Source organism: Chlamydotis macqueenii, chromosome 18 (genome assembly GCF_036417535.1).
Source record: "Chlamydotis macqueenii isolate bChlMac1 chromosome 18, bChlMac1.mat, whole genome shotgun sequence".
In the NCBI taxonomy this organism is placed as follows: Eukaryota; Metazoa; Chordata; class Aves; order Otidiformes; family Otididae; genus Chlamydotis; species Chlamydotis macqueenii.
This window is the reverse complement of record NC_141573.1, coordinates 8,514,731-8,535,317: the sequence shown is the minus strand read 5'-3', so window position 1 is coordinate 8,535,317 and position 20,587 is coordinate 8,514,731. Positions and strand designations below refer to the sequence as shown.

The window sequence follows — 20,587 nt, the reverse complement described above, 5'->3', positions numbered from 1 at the left end:
AATACATTGCTAGGCATCCCAGAAGACATGCTACATGGGATACACTGCTCATGCCAGCACACTACTCTTTCCTGCCTACCGGTGCGCAAGGACTCTTGCGATGCTGAGCTCCAAACTTAGCTGACAAGCATAATGTCTAACCTGGTGGTAGACCCTTCTCCCATGGTTGCAGTGGCCATACAACAGGCTGATCAAGCCCAGCTCAGCTTATTTAAGAAGTCTAGAACTTAAAGATCTTGGTCTGAGTCATTCATTCCATTTCTTCACAGTGAGCCCAGGGAAATGAGAGCCAGATCTGACCCCTCTTTGATGACCAGTGGAGGATGAGGTGGGAGGACAAAGTCCCTGATGGAGTATCAGGTGACCTGTAGGTCTCTCCAGGCTGCAGATTCCCATTCAAGGAACGCCATGGCTGCCTGGAAACAGAACCCTGGAAGTTTCAATGCCACCATGTAGGCAGTGGGAACAGAGTTGGCTGGTGATCCTCCTCTTTCCCCAGTTGGTGACAAACACCTGAGCCCACTGAGGGCCAACTCTGGCGAGGGCCAACTCTGCTGTGTCTGCTGACACGCCAGCTGGTACCTGCAGCGAGCTCAGCAATGACAATGGACTCCACAGATGAAAAACCCACGGCTATTTGCATCGTGAGGAATGGGGGGATACCGTGCAGCATATGAGGACGAGAAACAGCAAATACTAGACAGAGGCAAGGTCCTGTGCAATGAAGCACTGCAGATGGCAGGGAGGAGTGCGGCACAGCTCCATTTCCCCAGAAAACCCTACTTTTCACGTTTCCTAGCTCCCAAGTGCTCAGCTTCTGCACTCCAGAGCAAAGCTCTGGCTGGCTGGCTTATCAGGAAAATGCTCACCCCTAGCCATCCTTCCCTGTGCTTTCTGCTCTAGAAACACATCAGTTCTCACCCCGCATTCGTAATTAGAAGCACAACTCTCCCAACGGCTGCGATTGTCCCACCTGACCCTGCATCCACTCTCCATGGTGAGTAAACGTGTGATACAGGCATCCAGGCAATGTTTAGAGACTAGTCAAGAAGTAAGGATTTTTATTAGTAAATGTCTATCATTATGAAATATTCTTCTTAAATAATCCCTGTGCTGTACTTTTACTTTTTATTACATTAAGCATATTGGATAGTGACACTATTTTTAATGTTTCTAAAATTTACAGGAATATTAGCAAGAAACGGTTCACATCCACAACACCTGCTGATCCCTCAACTTTTGACATGACATATAACAAAGAAACTTCCATGTATAGAAAAGAATCAAGTCTAAAGAATTTCACAGGTCAGTGAACTGTTCAAGAATATTGGAGAAAGCCACTGACTTTAAAATTACTTTGAATCACAAGAGAGAAATAAACATTGAATTCAGATTCTGGGTGAGTACTCTCTGGGTGTGGAAGACCTGGCTGTGGATTGGGATCTTCCAGTGCTCTAGTGTAGGAATTACAGGTCACTGATTTACAGCAGCCAAGAATCTGGTCCATGCATCCCTCTGCACCTCTGTCACCTCCGTACAGGCTCTATTTAGGCAAAGTGCCCAGTACTCACAGAGATGGAGCTTGGCTTCACTGTCAGGATATTATTTTTTAATTGTCTGAGAAAGACATCATTAGGGATTTGCAAATGAGGTGCTCTGCTGTTGAGCCTAGATCTGTAGCAGCAATGCCACACCAGCAAGCACCCACTTAGAAGGATTTTCTCTAGTTTTAAGGTTAAAAGTCCACACGTAAGTTGGCCCTCTCTGGCGTGTTTTGTATACAGGACACGGGTACATACTGCGAGTATCTTGTTTGTCAACAGGAATGGCTTTGATGAAAATGACAGGCATGGCTGGGGTTAGTTCCTTAAGCCTGGCATCTGTGATTATCCCGGTCTACAAAGGAAAGAAGACAAAGTCTTAGTTAGATTTCCAAGATACCCATCAGCTGTACCCCAATAGCACGATTCTCTGTAATATTTATACACGCTGGACTTCTCGGGCAAGTGCAAGCACATTTCTTGAACGAGGGGTTGGATGAGTCTATCTGAGGTAAGGAGGGTCTCAATCAAACACCTACCCTGTTTCCTCAGAAGCCTTCCTCAAGCGTAACTTATTCCAAGGGCACGTACAGATGTCTGCTCTCACCAGATGCCCAAACCCACCCCACCCACCCCTGAGCTGGACTTTGCAGGGGAACAATGTTCCTGGCTACATCCAGACACAGCATCCTTGTGCTACACTCAGGCAAGTTTTTGCCAGACCAGAACCACCTCATGAAAAGCGCTGCTTGTGCTAGGACCAGCTGTGGACATCTGAACAGGGCACAGGGTGGAGAACAACGCTCACCTGAGAAGGCACTAAGTCAGTCTCCCACCACACCACCAAAATCTGAGCGTGACCTGGGATATACTTGTCTGTGCAATTAATACACTCCATGTTTTGTGTGGCCCCAAAAGGCACCAAGGGCTTGTTTCCGCTCTCACAGTTGCTCATACCAACAAGAGGGATTCAGAAGGACTATTCCTCAGGGAACATTATCATGAAATAGCAAGTCCACACCATCCTCTTCAAAGCAACGCTCTCGCTCAGCAGGCTGCCTGACCCGGGAGAAAGGTGGTATGCTGTCAGGGCATGAAAGCAACGGCTTGTTTCTCTAACTCGTGCCTCTCTGGTAACTTCTGTTTCTCTTTCTGACAATAAAATGCCCTACACATCAATCAGTTTCAGGAAAGCTTTCAAATTGCTTAATGAAAGGTAGAGAGGCCAAATTAAAACAAATGCAGAAACAGAAATAAAACTTTTCAGTGCTAAAGGAACTGCTTCTCTCTGCAGCTTAGCTTCAAATATCATTATTATTTCAAATGCTCTGAGATCAGACTTGTGGCACAAGATTCAACTCTCCAGTAGTTTATTTAGTCCTGCAAATGAGTGAAGAAAAATAATCCCTCTTGTGACACACCTCAGTTTAATTGTACTAATGCTATCTGTTATACCAAGCTGTGATAAATCCAACTCTGATTTAGAATTTTATACTTCCCACGTGCTGAACAAATATTAAATAATTCTTATAATACCTTGCAAAGAAGCTATTTATCAAGTATTAGTGTAGGCTCTTTTAAAATCCACATCCTTCATTTCTGAGGCTGGATTTTGATCACACCTCCTTCTTTATTGCTGACAATTCTTCAAATCAGATTTCCAAGATATATTCTACCTATTTCTGGGTTAACAAGAGTTGAAACTTTCCTGAGCTACCTCTGTGGAATAGATCATTGTGTTATGTTTGGGCTGATTTGCATTTGCATTTTTTATCGCTCTCATCATCAGAAATTAATTCTACTCGGAAAGCAATTTTCCCTAACCACCAGCACAGCACACCTGTAAAAAGCCACTGTTCTCTGCTCAGAGAGGTCAGGCCTCAGATCCTAAAGAAGTCTTCACTTCTGCGTGTTCTGGCTTCTCAACTTGAAGAGTGGGCATACTACACTGCCATATTGATGGGTCCAAAGATACAAACCAGAATTTTCATCGCTGAGTAGTTTAAGAGTTGAGATACAGATGGAAAAGGATTTACCAAGTTATTAATTTTTCAAAACAACCATAAAGAAGGAAGTAGCAGTTCACAGCACAAGTGTCCCCTGCATGGTAGGTTTATCACTGGAGACCTCTGCTTCAGCCATATCCTACTCTTGCTGTCATAGCTCACAAATACACGAGCATTACTGACAGCTGACACCTCCAGGAAAAAGCTTTGTGTGATGTCCCAGCTCAGCCCTCTGGGAAAAATGTCAATCTCTGAGGCATGAGATTTTATGTACCTGGTGCCTCTGCAGAAGAACAGGACAAGCTGTGATGTCTGGGACTGTAGCACCACAACTGGGCTGTGCCAGGGCTAGGTTGCATGCTGATGTTGTTTTCATCTGCATCTGCTGCTGGGAGCATCTCAGATGAAAAATGAGGAGTGTGCAACTTTTCACAAAGATATTGAGCAACTTGAACCGTCAAATAAATGTGACTGTTCTTTGCCACATAGATCTGCCCTTCTCAGCCTCTCTACTGGTTTAAGGCTGGTGCTTTTCATGGGACTAGCTTTAAAAAGTATTCAGAAACTGTGGCTGGTGTGGCTTGAAGGAGACATGATACCTTCAGCATTCAGCCACTGCTCAGCACACTGCACATGGACTGTCCATCTCTTCCAGGGACAAGGTGATGTGCTATCTGTGCCTGGCTGAGCTTCGTGTGGCACACAGGGTGTGAAACCCACCTCTCCCCTTGTCCAATCATGCTCCAGCACCCTTGGTGAGTAGCACGGCACATACTTGACATCACACCCTGCATTGCGGGAGGCAATAAAGCCAAGAATTGGTCGGCAATCTCCCATGGCTTGTGGCCAGCAGGTCAAGGGAGGTGATCCTGCCCCTTTACTCCAGCCTGGTGAGACTCCACCTGCAGTACTGCATCCAGCTCTGGAGCCCCCAACATCAGAAGGATAGGGACCAGCTGGAGACGGTCCAGAGGAGGCCACGAAGATGATTAAAGGGCTGGAGCACCTCTCCTGTGAAGCCAGGTTGAAAGAGTTGGGGCTGTTCAGCCTGGAGAAGAGGCAGCTCCAGGGAGACCTTAGAGTGGCCTTCCCGTGCCTAAAGGGGGCTACAGGAAAGATGGGGAAAAACTCTTCAGTAGGGCCTGTTGTGATAGGACAAGGGGTAATGGTTTCAAAATAGAGGGAGGTAGATTCAGATTAGATATTAGGAAGGAATTTTTTACACTGAGGGTGGTGGAACCCTGGCCCAGGTTGCCCAGAGAGGTGGTGGATGCCCCAATCCCTGGAAACGTTCAAGGCAAGGTTGGCCGGGGCTCTGAGCAACCTGATCTGGTTGGAGATGTCCCTGCTCCTGGCAGGGGGTTGGACTGGATGGGCTTTAAAGGTCCCTTCTAACCCACACCAGTCTGTGATTCTATAAAACATCTCATAGTGTCACCAGTCAAACTGTCTCACCGAGTGCCGCTGACTTTAACAGCGCTACAGCAGCAGATCATTTGGACCCGAAATAACCTGCTTGGCTTCATTTCATCTAATAGCTGCCTGCTGTTTTGTAATGAATGTTTTATAAATTTAAGACACCCAAGGGCAAACATAAATGTTTAAATAAACAGAAAAATGTACGCAGTAGAACACAGAGGGACTTTCTCCTTTTTTTGGAGGCAGAATCTAAATGTGAAATATTGTTTTAAAAGTGGAGGTGATCCCCAGAGAAGTTCTTCTAAACATGACCTGACATTTTTACCAGAGGATTAGTTTGAAAGGAGTATACAAGCCAAAAGAACTGTGCACCTGTTTTAAAAATGCTACCTCCATTAATACATACTGGTGCTGAATGGACCGCAGGCAAAACGAATAGTTCCACTAGGTGGAAACGATATTTCAGCGTGAGCAACATATGAAAATATTCTTTTCTTTTCTGAAATAAATTGAAGTATGATATTCAGAGATTATGAATGGTTCTAGAAATGTAATTGGTCAGTATCTTTCAATCTCAAGGAAAACGTAGCAAGAAAAACATATTTACTCAAGTCTGGATGGTCTCTGAACACAAACCTCACTGCTGAATGCAGTCACCCATACAAATCACTGGGGAGAGGCAGGGGGGAGCAGCCATGTGTGTCACCACCAAAACTTCTCACCCTGCACTTCCACTGCCAGTTGGGGATGGGTAAAACCTTGGCAGAACTCAGCTTTTTTAGCCATTGTATTTGCTAGTAATGGCGGTAATGATGGTAAAGGAAAACATAACAGGAGTCACTGGAATCAGTTTTTAACGGGCTATTCGATATGCAAGACCAAGAATTTTTTTTAACTTTCTCTGTACTGTGGTGTCCAGCTGATTTGTATCAGCTTAAAATGTCAGTTTTTAAGGGTAACAGAAATCCAGCACTCCCTATAGTAAGGGGTTGTGATCTCCAAGAGCTGCAAGGGTTAGACAAGGGAGTGGGCAGGGAACTGTAGGACCAGAGCTTGGGAAATGGACTGGGCTGGTCTTTGTTCTGCTACTCAAAGCCAATGAGGGAGGAGACCCAAAAGCCAGTGAGGGAGGAGATCTGATCTTGTACCCACGAAAGAACTTTACTTCAACCTTCTGACAGAGCCTTTGCCAATGTTCCTGGCTGGCTGTGGCTTTCCAGACCCAATGCGCACATCAACCCATTTCTAGAGAGAAAATGGATCCTTGACCTTCCCGAGGATCTGTGATAAAATGCACTGGATGCCATCAGTCAGTGAGTTCAAAGCTTTGCCTAATTTCCTGTCCTTCATGGAAAACAACAACAACAACAAAAAAGTGAAGAGTGTTAGACCTGGATTGTAAGGTCAGGCTGGGATATGGTACATAACACGGACACTCTCCTCAGCATCCTACCACCAAGCCCCATGACAGACAAAGGAGGATCTTCAAGGTTAAGGCTCTAAAGAGCTGCCTCTGAAATCAAGAAGTCTTCCTGAGAGGGGGTAAACTTGACACAGATAAGTAAGTTCCGGGTGACCCGCGTTGATCAGCCTTCACTCTCTCACAGATCGCTGGCAGCAGGAGCATCACGCTGGCTGCCCAGAGTAAGGGCTGCACGAATCACTGTCATTTAATTCTCACGCGCAGCACAAGCTGGGAGTCATGGTACCACAGACCAGGTGACTCAGAGGACCAAGCCCAGTGGGGATTTGTCAGCCTAATGGCTCTGGCTCTGCAGACTGTGCTGCTAACAGCTGACAACTGCCAGAAGGAAAGATGGGGACAATTGTGCTCCTCTGGGACGCTGCTCTGTGAGGGGCACTGCACGAGGAGCGCTGACAGCTATATGGGCAAGTGTACACGTTTCCCTTCAACAGCCTGGTTGGAGGGTACGGTTCTCACCTTGGCTGCCTTGAGGCTGGCTGTGCTACAGCTGAAAGGCTGGGCCACATCCAGAAGGGGAAAGAAGAGGAACAAGGGCCACCCACACTGTTCTGTTTGCCCAGGATCAGTCATCGCACCCTCTCCAGTCATCAACCTGAGTCCGCATTGACCATACGGGTTAGACTTCTGTGCAAGCTTTATTTGCCATCCTAAAGGGATGGCTAAAGGTTGCAACCAATTTTTGGCCACAAGCTCTGTCTATACAGATGACATCCTGCAGCACACAACAGTGCAAGGACAGTGGTCTGGATTTGGCATGTCCCACCCATTCAGCTCTGGGGACATGGAGGAAATCAGAGTCCTCTCATTTCTCCTCATCGCTGCTAAACAGGTGACAGAGTAATGACAATGCAAAAGTCTGTCATGTCACTTTTGGAGGCAGCAGCAAAATCGTAACCATGCGATTGTACAGGGACAATACAGCCCTGAGGAGACCCTATGCTTTCTGTCCGCAGTAACACCGTGAGTGCTGACCACAGTGTGGTCAATGTACACTGAGGCTGAGATTCATCTTGTAAAAACTAGATATATCAGCCCAAGCTGGCCACCCCAAACTCCCTTCACAGCCATGAAGAAGACAGCGTCAAGGGGTGATTCATCTGACCACCCTGGATACCCACTCGAGGCTGCAGAGGAGAGGCCCATCTCTCACACCTTTCCCGTTCCTGAAGAGCCAGTTCAAATCATGATTTTAGATGAGTGCCTGCCTGGGCTAAGTTCCCCAGAGCAAAATACCAAGCAGTAATGGCATAACATCCGTAGCTTCTCTCAATACAAAAGCCTTGGTGAGCTCACCTGTGCATCCCAGCGTGCACCCTCCATGAACAAACCGTGGACGTACGCCCCTTCCCGAGGGGGACTGGCAAAATCTTCTCTGTTCTTTTTCGTCACGTCGCACTGCAAGGTCATCTTGTCCAAAGGCCACTCGTTCTTTCGGGCTGTGGACTGCATGATGGCTGTCAGGAAAGACTGGGGATTGAAGAACCCAGCAAGCCACACTGTGGAGGGTAAGGAAAAGTCTCCTGTCCAGGCCTCCAGCTCCTTGATGCGAGTGAGGAGGTCAGCAAACCACGTGCCCAGGCTGGCTGTAGAAGGGTAAGCCCTCTTTATCCAGGACTCGGGCACTGTGTCCAAGAACAGAGCATTCTGCAGGTTCTCCATGTCACTTGTCATGGTTAGTTCTCCCTGGGTGAGAAAGGGTATAATTAGCACTGACGACTCTTTAACCTGAACAAACCCTGCTTGAAAGCAGGGGCTGAGCTAGGAACTGTAGAAGAACATGACACTTTACACAGTCACAAGCATTCACATACTGTGAATTTCTTCATGACTCTGGGTTTTCATGAACACCTTCTATTACATATTCCTGCATCCTCATCTTCCCTAACTGTAAAAATACCGCTTGGAGGAAAAGATGTGTAACAGAGTGACAGTGAGCATGAGAGTCCCCCAGTTGTCCCAGCATCGCTTCTGTTTTCTCTCATTCACTGTAAACCTATACAGGGCAAATTTTCAGAGGTGCAAAGCTGTTATCACTCATGCTGCCAGGGCAGGACACTGGAGTCTCTGAAGATCCACTCCAAAACTGTGCAAATGTTTGTTATGTCAAGTCTTATCCCCCTTCTCTCCTCCACTTCCACTCCCTCCTCTCCTCCTTTATTACTTTGCAGTGCCAGTCTGTCTTTTGGACTTCACATGTTGTCTGTAAATGTAATCACAGTTTCTTTCACAGCAGGGAAACACACAACAAATTAAGATATGATTCAGCCAAGTGATAGATAGAGAGGGGTTTGGCTTTTCTTTTTTATTCAGCAACTAATTATTTTTAAAGCTTTTAGAAACCTGTATCAGTTTCACCAGCCAGAAGAAGAGCTGGAACATCACTGCATGGCCAAAACGGGCTTCTGCACAGAAATAACAGCATCCCTCTTGAACTTCTGGTACTCTGCAGAGGGTCCCCAGCATCTGCTAGGCTAAAATTAAGAACATTCCTGCCACCAAGTAAAGGAGGAGGCCAGCAAACTGTTTAATCAGAGATGATGAGAAAGAGACCAACTGGATTTTTTCTGAGACCCTGCGGACACAAGAGGAACCTCAACTCCCAACAGCATCAAAGAAAGGGCAGCAGAGTCTGTGCCCATCTGCTTGGGAAAGGGAGACTCCCATGACTGGGAAGGCTGGAAGCTTGTGACTACCAGCAACAGGAGCAAGGCTTCTGTTCCCCCTGCAGATCTGCAGCTACAGAATCGGGTCAGTACCCACTAGAAGATGAGGGGTTGAGAACTCTGTCCAAAGCATCCATGCCAATGGAGCCTGAGCACAGGACAGATCAGTGAGTGATGGTATTAGGTGACTCCCTGCTGCAGAGGACAGAGGCTCCCATCTGCCAACCTTCTGTGCTGTCTGGGGACATTTACTGCACGCTGGGAGCTTGGATTCAGCACACTGTGGAAAGATTGCTGAGATTTATCTAAGCCTTCAGACTATTTCCCCCTTACACTCTTCCACAGGGCCACCAACGATACCCAAAGATGGGTGTGCTGCATTCAGAGAGATCTGGACAGGCTGGAGAATTGAGATGAGAGGAGCTTCATGCAGTTCAACAAGGGTAAATGCCGAATCTTGCACCTGAGGAGGAATAACAGCTCCATGCTCCAATACACACTGGGGACCAGCTGCCTGGAGCAGTTGCAGAAAAGGACCTGGGAGTTGTGGTGGACAACAAACTGACCATGAGTCAGTGATGTGCCCCTGCAGCAAAGAAGGCCACTGGCATCCTGGGCTGCATTAGGAGGAGCATTGCCAGCAGGCTAACGGCAGCACTCTGCTCAGCACTGGTAAGGCCACATCTGGCACACTGGGTCCAGTGCTGGAATTGTTCAACCTCAAGAAAAGATGGCTCAGGGAGGATCTTCTCAATACCTATAAATATCTGATGGTAGGAAGTAAATAAGATGGAGCCAGATTCTTCTCAGTGGTGTCCAGTGACAGGCACAACTTAAAATACAGGACATGCCATTGACACAGAAGCACAAACTTTTTTACTGTGAGGGTGGTTGAACACTGGAACAGGTTACCCAGAAAGGCTGTGGAAATTTTCAAAATTCAGCAGGATGTGGTCCTGGGCAACGTGCTCTATCTGAGCCTGCTTTGAGCATGGGGTTGGACTAGACAATCTCCAGAAAATCTATGATTCTGTGACACTGGAGCCAAGCAGTCTGCAAAGACAAAAACCTGCAAATGCAGGCTCAGTTTCTACAGATATGTAATGCCCTTCACAATGTAAATCTTTGCACGCCCCATGCTGAGCTAGAGGGGTACAACACACCATAGCAATTTGGAGACTTATGGTTAATGTTGTACACTGGTTTCCATTATAAATACTTAAATTTGTGCCCTTATCATTTTGCCAAAATTTATCTGACTTACAATTTCTCTTTGCCTCAGGCTGAGTGTTTTTGGAAAGATTAACTGAAATCAGTTGAGCTATCGCTGAGAACAAGGGTGAGGGAATTGGGTCAGTCTAGTCACATTAAAAAATTCCAACTGTTCTTCCACAGGACTTCGGTGCCTCCAGACACAAGGTCAGCAGAGGTGCCTTTTACTGGGGCCACAAAAATCTATGAAGCTTTAGCAAAAGTTTAAATCCTCTTCAAGCGACCTCAACACATGTTTAGCAATGCTGGTCAGAGTCCAGCATTAAAAGTCTTTGCAGTTTATTCCTACGCTGACCATGTCCTGCAGAGCTCTGATCTGCAGGTGACACTGGCAGGATACAGCAAGAGAAGATCACAGGTAGACATTCAACCAGTCCGTGGGAGAGCAGTGACAGGGGGGTTGGACTAGATGACCTTTGAAGGTCCCTTCCAACCCTAACCATTCTATGATTCTATGACAAGTGTCCTTCTTGATTGTCCATGTCACATCTGGCACTAACAACTGGAAGTGGGCTCGGTGCTGAGTGATCCAGACTTAGGGCAAACAAGCATGCCGCTGACAAATTCAGACACTGGAATCGTCCACTCTAGCACTTCCGGCTTTTAAGTAACACCTTTTTTTTTTTTTTTCCTTTTTGTTCCCCCACCATAAAAGTTTCTAAACATCCACAACAAAATTAATTTTGTCTAGCAATAAGCAAGGGCAGTACTTCAAGGGGATGCGTCTCCCCAGCACCCACCTATTCAAATCAGAGCTGAGAGCACTTTTGTACTGCCACCATGCATGGCAGCCACTGCACCCCTGGGATCCCCATTCAGAATCATTTCCCAGTGATCTGTGGTTTCCCATGCAGAAATCTTCTCCCTGGGGAACGTTCATCTCTCAACAGGATGGACCGGTACAACGCATTATTAAACCTCTGCTCCAAAGACGACTTGATAAAAGCAGTGAGCTTTTAAAGGCAGCAAGCATCTGAACCTGCTGCATTTCCCCATGGAGAACAGATTTCTGGTGGACAGAGGAAATCACATGTAGAAAGGTTTTAAGATGGTTTTTGTTTTAACACTCTTGAAGCTAATAGCGACAAATAGGGTTAAATGAGAAGGTGGCAGCAGGACTATTTGAATTAGTCATTTCATGTGAGCAGGGACCAGGTAAGTCTCTGCCAGTGAACAATCTCATTATTTCTATTCAATGATTTTACATTTGTAGGGAAGCTCAAAATGATGGGTTACCTGTTAAAAGGTCTTTAAAGTCCTGGGTAATTCCAAGCACAAAGGCCAAACACAAATGAAAGATTTCTCATTTTGGTGTTGGCCATGAAGTGACAAAGAAATATAAAGGCAGTGCATGCCCTGTGCGTTTCATCTGAGGCACCTGAGCTGTTTCACTTTAAATATAATATATTTCAAGACAATTTACTGACTCACAATTAAAGCTTACACACCTGAAAACCTGGGGGGCTCTAATCAGAGGGGCTGGTAATGAGCTTCACACAGCTGTCAAAATTATTTTGCCTCATCCGGGTTGCCATGGGTTTGTTTTATGACACCTTCTGTTGGCACACAAAGTCTGAAGGACCACTGCAGTTCTTCCTTCATTTATGGGGTCATCATGGGTCATCATCTCCCATCTCGGGAGAACTTAGACACTGAGAGGACCAAGACAACAGGCTAAAGGCATAGCAAGACCATGCAGGAAGAAAAAAGACCAGGGCAAAGGACTGCACCGGTCACGGCAGGACACTGAGAACCACAGAGCCTTCCAACAGCGACAGTCAGAAGTATTTTGCACTCCTGGAAAGGTTTTAAAATGGGTAAAAATATTGCAAAATGTGCGCAAACAGTCAAATTGACTCAAAGACAGAACTCTCATGATCATATATCCTGTCTAGTTTTGCTTTCAGGAAACAAATGAATTAGCAAATGTAATTCTCAGGAAGGCTTAAGAAAAGCAATTTTTAAAGTCTGTGCATTCAAGCATACTTGCTGGAATCTCCTGTGAGGGTTCAAAGCATCTATAGCAGCTATCTCATACAGTTGTTCAAATGCAATTACGCATAAATTTGCATTTCAGATGCTGAATACTAAAGTGCATCAGGAATGATTCAAGTTACTTTTTTTTTTTTTTTCCCCCCAAAGTGCTGGGAGTAATTTTCATTAAAGACACCCTTGAAGGAAATCCTAATCAGCCTGCAGACATTCCCTCAAGATGAGCAGACTATTGTCACAAATTGTTTTCTCCGTTAAGGTTATTTTCACTTGATACTCAGAAATACCCAGTTAGTCTTATGAAATTTGGTCTTACTTCATTTTTTATATTTATTATCCTGATTTTTGGAGGCTTATCCTTCACCGAAGTTGCAAAATAGAAAGTCTGCTTGCAAAAATGACACTGGGTACAACATTAACATGCAAGTGGTTCAGCCCAGCCCCTGGTCTCACCGAAGTCATCCAGAACAAAGGGCTTTGAAATGCAATATGCCAGTTATTTTTGATGGCTACCAGTCTATTGCAATTTCTCTTCCTCTTAATGGGATGCCTCCTATTTTTGGACCAAACAATCACTTTCTGCTACACAGACACAATGAATTATTCAAAAATTCAAATTAGGCATGACATTTCCAAATCACCTTCTTTCAGCAGATAGTCGGTTAAAAACAATAAGACTTGCTTCCTCTGTGGTTTACTTATTCTTTTCTGAGATCTGTGGTTCCTGTTATATAAACTCTCCTCTTCTGAGTGCTGTCAGTAAAGATCCCCAATCCCAGAGATTAACATGCATTAGCAGCTCTCAGAGGAGCTGCTCTTGGAAGGAACTATTAAAAATGATTTCTCTCCCAAACTGAGTGTGAGACCTAGCTGCCAAGTCAGGACAGCAACACTACCTACAGAAAGAGCCAACAGCAGGGCTGAGCATCCCCTGGCCCTTATGTGGTACCCAAGGCAGGGGAAGGGCCCGTTGGGGAATGCTAGGAAGCGGTGTGGGTCATGCACGACATCCGACTCAGCTCTGCAGGGACCCATGTACAACCTTTGCTTGCGGGCACAGAAGAACTGCCCACTGGTGCTATCTCAGACCCTTCAACGTACACAAGACAAGGAAATGCTAACAGGAATAGCTACTGCTGCTCCTCTGCTCTTCAGGCTGTTGGAACCGACCTACCCAGTCGTTAGAGGTGCCTTTGCTGCAGATACCATCTCACATCCCTACTGTGATATGTGGATGAATTTTGCAGAGAAATTTGCACCCTCTATTATTGTCTGATTTCTGTGGTTTACTTTGTCTGTAGTTTATTTAAGCTCACGAATCTGTTAATTCCCCCTACCAATATTAAATAGCTTATTCTTCTCCACATTAAATCTAATTGCTACATATTGTCCCAGCTGCAATTATATCTTGTTTGGTGCTTCAGGACTGAAACATTAAATCACTTCTGTTTACCTGTCTCAGGAAACAGAATTTTCAATTCCACTGCCTTATGCTAGAAAATAAAGGAAATCTGTTTATAACAATTGACTACATAAATATCAGCCTATTTTAAAATGGATTGTACACACTGAGCCACCACTAAGTGTATGTGTTATGTCTCTCTCTTTAATCAAGAGAATAAGCATCAGCAATGCAGAAATGTCTGAGCTAGCATCAGTCCAAGCTGCTGGGTTCACAGTGTACAGTACGGCGCAGCTGGGATTTACAGGCAGCCTGGTCCTGTCCCTGCAGAGCTGCAGCTACCCAAAATCCCAGGGCCAACCTTAGCACCGATGTGTGCACACTGCAGGTATGTCCTTTGAAGATCTCTTTTCAGACCTGCCCTCAGGAGAGGGTTGAGATTGTCATTCAGTCTCAAGACAGGTCCTCCTTGCTCACCTGTCAGCTCTTTCTACTGATGGGGTCATACAAAGTACTTGCAGTTCCTTCAAATATGATGGTTCCCACGCCTTGCAAAGTATTTTTGCGAGCTGAGTGTTTTGGCAAAAAGGGATGGCAAACTGTCATTCAGGAAACGATGGAACGGGAATGTTCAGCAACTGCTGCCCTTAATTACTGCCTCACACCATGAAATCCTAGAGGGAACAGCTTTGTATCAACAACGTAGGGAAGGCGTCAGAGTAGTGTTGAAGTCACCAGCTTTGTGCTGCAAGCTCCAGGCAGCATTCCTCTGCTACACTCAGACCTTTCCAAGGGATGTACGGCACTTGGCTGTGGTGAGGAGGCTTTAGGAATGACAAGTGGAAGAGGAAGTGTTGCTGCAGGACATCAGGGCTGGCAAGGCAGGTCCTCACTCACTTGCTGATCTACACTGGATTATCACCTAACGGGCCACCAGTAGACTTATATTTTGTCCCACCAACTGCCCGGAAGGGGATTCAGCAGACTGCTTCCCCTACCAGTAGATGTAGCCTCAAAGCACAGCCCTCTTGCACATCCTGTTGAACCCAGAAATGTGCATCCTACCTGGTGTGTCCCGCCAGCTCCAGAGCTCCTCACTGTTCTCCATAAGCAATGGCCAAAGCTGCTACCCAGAGGGACAAAGACATCACCTTCCTGGAGCAGAGTCTAGTTTCTCACTAGGGTGCTGAAGCAATTGTGGGTGGAGCAATCATGGACAATATCTCCATAGGGAATTTCTGCTCCTGACCCTCCTGCACTAGCAAATGACTCATACTTAGCAAGGGGAATTGTATCTCTTCCAAAACTCTTGAATTTTTGTGCCTTTTCTCTTAAAGCTCTGGACATTGTGTTTCCTTACACATGACCAATCTTTGACTTCAGCTCAGCTTGTGCCTTTAATGTCACTTTGTTACATGTTCCCCCCAGTACCTGCTCATTTTGTGAAGAGGTGTGATGTTCTGGCTTACCTTTAAACAGGCCAGGTCTCAACTGCTGAGTGAGCTATTGTTCTGCATTACAATACAGAGTGGACAGAAGTGCCTGGTCTCTGTTCCCTAAAATGGGTCACTGCTATGTGTATCTTTAACCTCTCCCAGCGCGTGCGCTGACAGCCTGCGGACAATGTGCCATTTGAAATCCATCGGTGTACCTTTCCCCATGGAGTCGAATTGGTTTTGCAGCCAGCAGTGCTGAATACAGAGCGTGATTCCTTTCATTCCCTGAGCACCTTTTCCATTCATCAAGATTTTACAAAGCTGCAGTCACAAGCACCCAGAGCTCCTACCTTTAACCCCAGGTCCAGCTCCTTGAGCGAGCGCTTTATTTCACTGGTGAGGATGTTCATGCGCTCACACTCCTGGAAGGCAACCACAACGTACGGCGTCCTCTCCTCCACCTTTGCCATCAGTTCCGCGATGTTAAATTCATCCATCAGTTTCTCTAACATGTCTTCCAGAAGAGCTTTCACCTGTGTGCCAAAGGGAAAAGAGAGGGATGTTAGCGAACGACCCACCAAGCTTCCTCAGCTGACAGCTGCCTGAATGCCGTACGGAAACTCCAGCTGCCAGTCAGCGTCTCCGAAACAATCACCGCCAGCTGCGCCGGGCACGGCCCCTTTCAAAGAGCTTGCCCCATCCTATTAAAATTCAAATGCTTACAAAAGTTAATGTCAGATGAGAGGTTTTCAAAATGACAGTTGAAAAATGTCACGATGACACGTAGCAATCTCCTTTCTTCTTGGTCTTAAGCCTGCATTCTTAGTTCTCCTAAGTTCAGATTCAATGCAAGACGACGGACGTGGCTATAGCCTCAGCTGAGCCTCAGGACAACTGAGTTTATCAGCTGGCTTTCTGTGGTACATTGATCGAGAGAGGTGATTATATAAAATTTAATTTTAAGCTGAATTTGACATTCTGAACTAATAGAGCCGTGGAAGAAAAGCATAATGAAACAAAATTATTGTCTGGTCACTATCACAGTCTGATTTGGAAACAGTGCTTTCTATCTCTAAATACTAAACAGGGAAAACTCCAATGCGACAGGATGTTTCTAGTGTCTAAAAAGTAAATGAAACAGACAAAATCCTTTGTGGCTGACAACGAGGGATGGAGCCCCTAATCTTCATGGGATCAGCTGTATCTTTCAGGTTTACATGGACCATTAGGCAGCTCGGTGTGGAAGTCTCTCACACAATGCTTGTCTTTAGTTCTGTGCTGGAACCCAAGCAAGGCTTCAATTTCTTGGGATTCTTCAGGAACATATAATGCACAGTTACAATTCTATGACCTGACGTGAAAAACCTGGCATGCAGGTGCCAGTGACAGCTGCCAGCCAGTGGCAGAGGCAGCCCTGCGTAATTTTATTGCAATACCCATCGACATCTGTATTTTGGATTCTGTACTCCAATTTCCTCCCGTTGCTGCTCTACCAAACCCTCCACATTCACATCAGAAATTACAAGGAGGTGATGATGTATATGCTGTTATCGCAACCAGGTAGGTGGCTAAAGCTAAAGCTCGGCTGGAAACGCTCCTCAGGTGCAGTGTAGAAATATCCTCTAATATGAAATTCCCCTGCAATTCCCTTTGGTTCTGATTTTTCAAGACAATTACTACTCGTTTTCTGTAATGTGGTTTCAGAAACCTGTGGGAGTAACTGGACTTGTCAGAGTCTCAGGAAAAATGACAGGCTTGCAGTTTCCCTGCAAGCTCCCTAAAATGGCCTCAGCCAAACCAGGGGCTGGAAATGCTTAAATGGAGGAGCTAAGAGACAACTCTTAACTCACTCTCATTCAAGGACCAAGCGAAAGGGATACAGCCAGTGCCAGTTATCGCTCCGATAATGAGAGAGGTCACCTCCAGAAGAGAAGCAGCCGTGCGAGCATCCTCCCAGGCACAATGCAGTGCAGTGGGGCTACGCTCTGGTTGCTTTCTGCCAGCTTTTCTTCCCAGAGCAATCACAAAATCCATGAGGAATTCTGTGCCCCTCTGATGACAGTCTTCTTGACCCTCACCAGGAGTTTGCAGGGTAGCCACACCCTGGACCACTCATCAATAATTTTGCTTCTCCAGCCGAGGAGTTTAATAGCAAAAGGACTGGGAGGGGAGAGCAGGTAGTCACATTTTCTACCTTTAAGTAACTACTTTGGATTTGCTACTTCTGGATTATTCCCCTCACCTCAAATTCCAGTATGAACTGAAAATTGAAGATGCTGAGCACTTCTAGAAGCCCCTCAGGTGAAGGCAGCAAGTTTCCCAGCTCCACATCAAGCCAAAGGAAGCATGTGTGAAACCACAGACTTCATATCAGCTTTCCATTAGTCATTAATTAATATGCAAAGCTCAAAACACAGAGCTGGGAACTTAAGACTGCATAAATATAAACCTGTGCAAGTGTTGGCTGGTTTCAGATCCTGTTACAAATGCGTGGGCCAGATTGCAATGAGCTCTGAGTTTCAAGAGGAAGGGCTGAGATCAGGCCGGTACATAGGCACAGCAAAGGAGTTCAGTTGGAAATAAGGAATTACAAGGCCCCTGGGATCTTGGGAACTGGGTGGGACCCTGTGGCAGCAGTAAGAGGTGGGCTGAGCTCTGGAAGGCAGGCTGTACCTGGCAGGCGGCGTGCCCGGGACCCATCGATATGCCAGTCACAGCACGGTGCACGGGGACCGGTGGCTCGGAGACAGGGGAGGCCACAGAAGGTTTATTTGCAGCATCTTCACTGGATGATAATGAAGGCACCGCAGTTCAGGGGGTAATTAAGAGCCACTGTCCTACTACTGACAATACTCCAATTACATCCCACCATGGTGATGTTCTGCATAATATGAGGCTAGTGCTTTTAGACACTTAGTTTGTACCCAGCAAAGGCAGAAGACATTATCACAAGCAGTTGAGAGACAAACCTGAGCTAGACAGGGCTACTTATGACCAAGACAGGTATAAAAATTCAACTGCTCCTTCCTCCACCACTCTCACCGTTTCTTCTCTGGTCACCACTCCTCCTTCACCCATGCTGGTGTCCCGGGGCTGCATCTCCAAGATGGTGCGGAAGAGTTTCTCTGAGGTCTGGGTAAGGAAGCCAATCTCAGCGTTGGGGTGGAGGCCGTACAGATAAGGAGACTCTGGAGGCAAGGCATCATCTATGTACTGTACGGAGAAATTCAGGTTCAGGTTAGATACAGAGCCCAGGGCACTTTGCCTGCAGAGCTCACGGAGCTGGAATTATCGCCCACTCCAGCAAGTAAACCCAGGCTGATATCACTCTGCTTGTGGCTGAAACACCAGTGAACTGATGGCAGAAAGGAGCATACGATTGTTTACAGAACTGCTCCTGCTCCTGCTGTGAAAATTTAGTAATTGCTCAAGTTTGGCTTGGCTGCACGTCTCAGGCCTGGACCTTCTCTAGCAATTATCCACTGTGTACTTCAGCATCAATATCCTGAACTCTCTAGTGGGAATTTAGCTTCCAGTAGTTAAGTTTTATGAACAAAACCAGCCTAATATGCCTGTCTCTGCTACCACTTTTGTGTACAAAGAACAGATGAGATCAGTAAGTAGATCAACAAGACCTTTCAGTGTTTCTCATCAAAACTGATGATAAAAGGAGCTTGAAGGGGCCATTTTAGCAAACAGCATGTGGATGTAATTTTCCAGGAGCCCCGCTCAAGTCTCAAGAACCAATACAGTTGTTCTATCCATGCACAGACAGAATGAGCCCATGATGAAGTAGCAAATTACCGTTAGACTTGGCTCCTCCAAGGGAATGCTGAAACATCTACAGAAACAGAATGGGAAATAACAGGATGTGTACTGAAACACTGCAGCCCTATTCACTGCCCCCTAAGACAGATTATAGGGCAGTTATGGAAGACATTAATGCGTATAAATAATGCCAGAAAACAATGAGCTTACCTGATGATAGCCATTATAGTCCATGTTCCCTGGGACGGGGAATCCTGGAGCAAGGAGGAGTTCTCCCTCCAGCATTTCTGGCTTAATAAATTCTTCCAAATAGGTTTTACAAAGCCGTCTGTCCCAGTCATCTGTAATGTGACCTCCGTACATAATCTCACCAAAAAGATAGCGTAAATCATCGTAGGGGACCTGGAGAACAAACCAGGAGGGCATGAAGGAGCTCAGCCAACCAGAGCTCCACCAGCCATGTCGCTGAGCTGCAGGCTACAGCGCTAAGCACTGATCTGCTCAGTGGGTGCTTCCATTTCACTATTTCAGTTTTCTCAGTAAACAAACATTAGGTAGTAGTTAAATCCCGCCCAAGGAAAACCGGATCACAGCATAAGATTTCATGCAGTTTTCCACTGAAATGCATATTTATTTTAGGCTCTGTTAAACCAAAGACCACTGTGTGTTTTCAATGAATAAAGACCACAGGCACTATTCGCTATAATGTTGAAGCTGCTACAGATGTGAGTGGCACTAAAGCTTCCTATCTCACCACAAAGGTATACTGAACTGTGAAGTTATAAAACCAAAGATACCAAGGACATGGCATTTAAGGAGACTTCCCAGGAGTTTCATAGAATCACAGAATGGTGAAGGAAGGAACCTTCAAAGGTCATCCAGTCCAACCCCCCTGCAAGGAGCAGGGACATCTCCAACCAGATCAGGTTGCTCAGAGCCCCAGCCAACCTGGCCTTGAATGTTTCCAGGGATGGGGCATCCACCACCTCTCTGGGTAACCTGTTCCAGTGTTCTACAACCCTCAGTGTAAAAATCTTTTTCCTGATATAAATCTACCTCTCTCTATTTTGAGACCATTACCCCTTGTCCTGTCATAACATGCCCTGCTGAAGAGTTTCTCCCTGTCTTTCCTGTAGGCCCCCTTTAGGTACTGGAAGACCACTATAAGGTCTCCCCAGAGCCTCCTCTTCTCCAGCACAAGCACAGTGCATCACTGGTGGTTAAAAGCCACCAGACAGCCCACCTTTGATTCACATACCTTTGAGCTGGCCTCCAGGTAATTATACAGCACGTTCACAGAGATGGTGAGGTCTCCAGTGTTAAAAGGGTAGGAACGGTTCCAGCCTTGGGGGCCAAACTTGCGCCGTTCTGCCACCACGGCGTGGAAATAGCAGAGGGCAAAAAGGATGCTCTTGAACTCGTTCTCCCGGGTGCACATCTCCAGGGTATCCTGCAGCACAGGCAGAGAAGCAGGGCTGTGTAAGTCCTCACAGCAACTCTCAGGGACCTCCCAGATACACCAGACTTGGACAAGGGTGAATTGACTTGCCCAATCAGTTCATTTCTGAATAATATACTCATTCACTAATTTTCTAAGTTAGT

The 20,587-nt window shown here is 46.1% G+C and overlaps 1 protein-coding gene across 1 annotated transcript in view; it reads right to left on the bottom strand.

The window, feature by feature from the left end:
* Nucleotides 1–1,044: 1,044 nt before the first annotated feature.
* Nucleotides 1,045–20,587, bottom strand: part of DNAH9 (dynein axonemal heavy chain 9) — a 169,583-nt gene continuing 150,040 nt past the window's right edge. The window contains exons 64-69 of the mRNA XM_086762087.1: nucleotides 20,244–20,435; nucleotides 19,196–19,387; nucleotides 18,260–18,430; nucleotides 15,568–15,750; nucleotides 7,746–8,135; nucleotides 1,045–1,896 (exon numbers count right to left, since the gene is read on the bottom strand). Of these exons, the coding sequence (XP_086618213.1) occupies nucleotides 1,669–1,896; nucleotides 7,746–8,135; nucleotides 15,568–15,750; nucleotides 18,260–18,430; nucleotides 19,196–19,387; nucleotides 20,244–20,435 (1,356 nt within the window). The 3' untranslated portion in view covers nucleotides 1,045–1,668. The remainder of the gene's footprint in view (nucleotides 1,897–7,745; nucleotides 8,136–15,567; nucleotides 15,751–18,259; nucleotides 18,431–19,195; nucleotides 19,388–20,243; nucleotides 20,436–20,587) is intronic.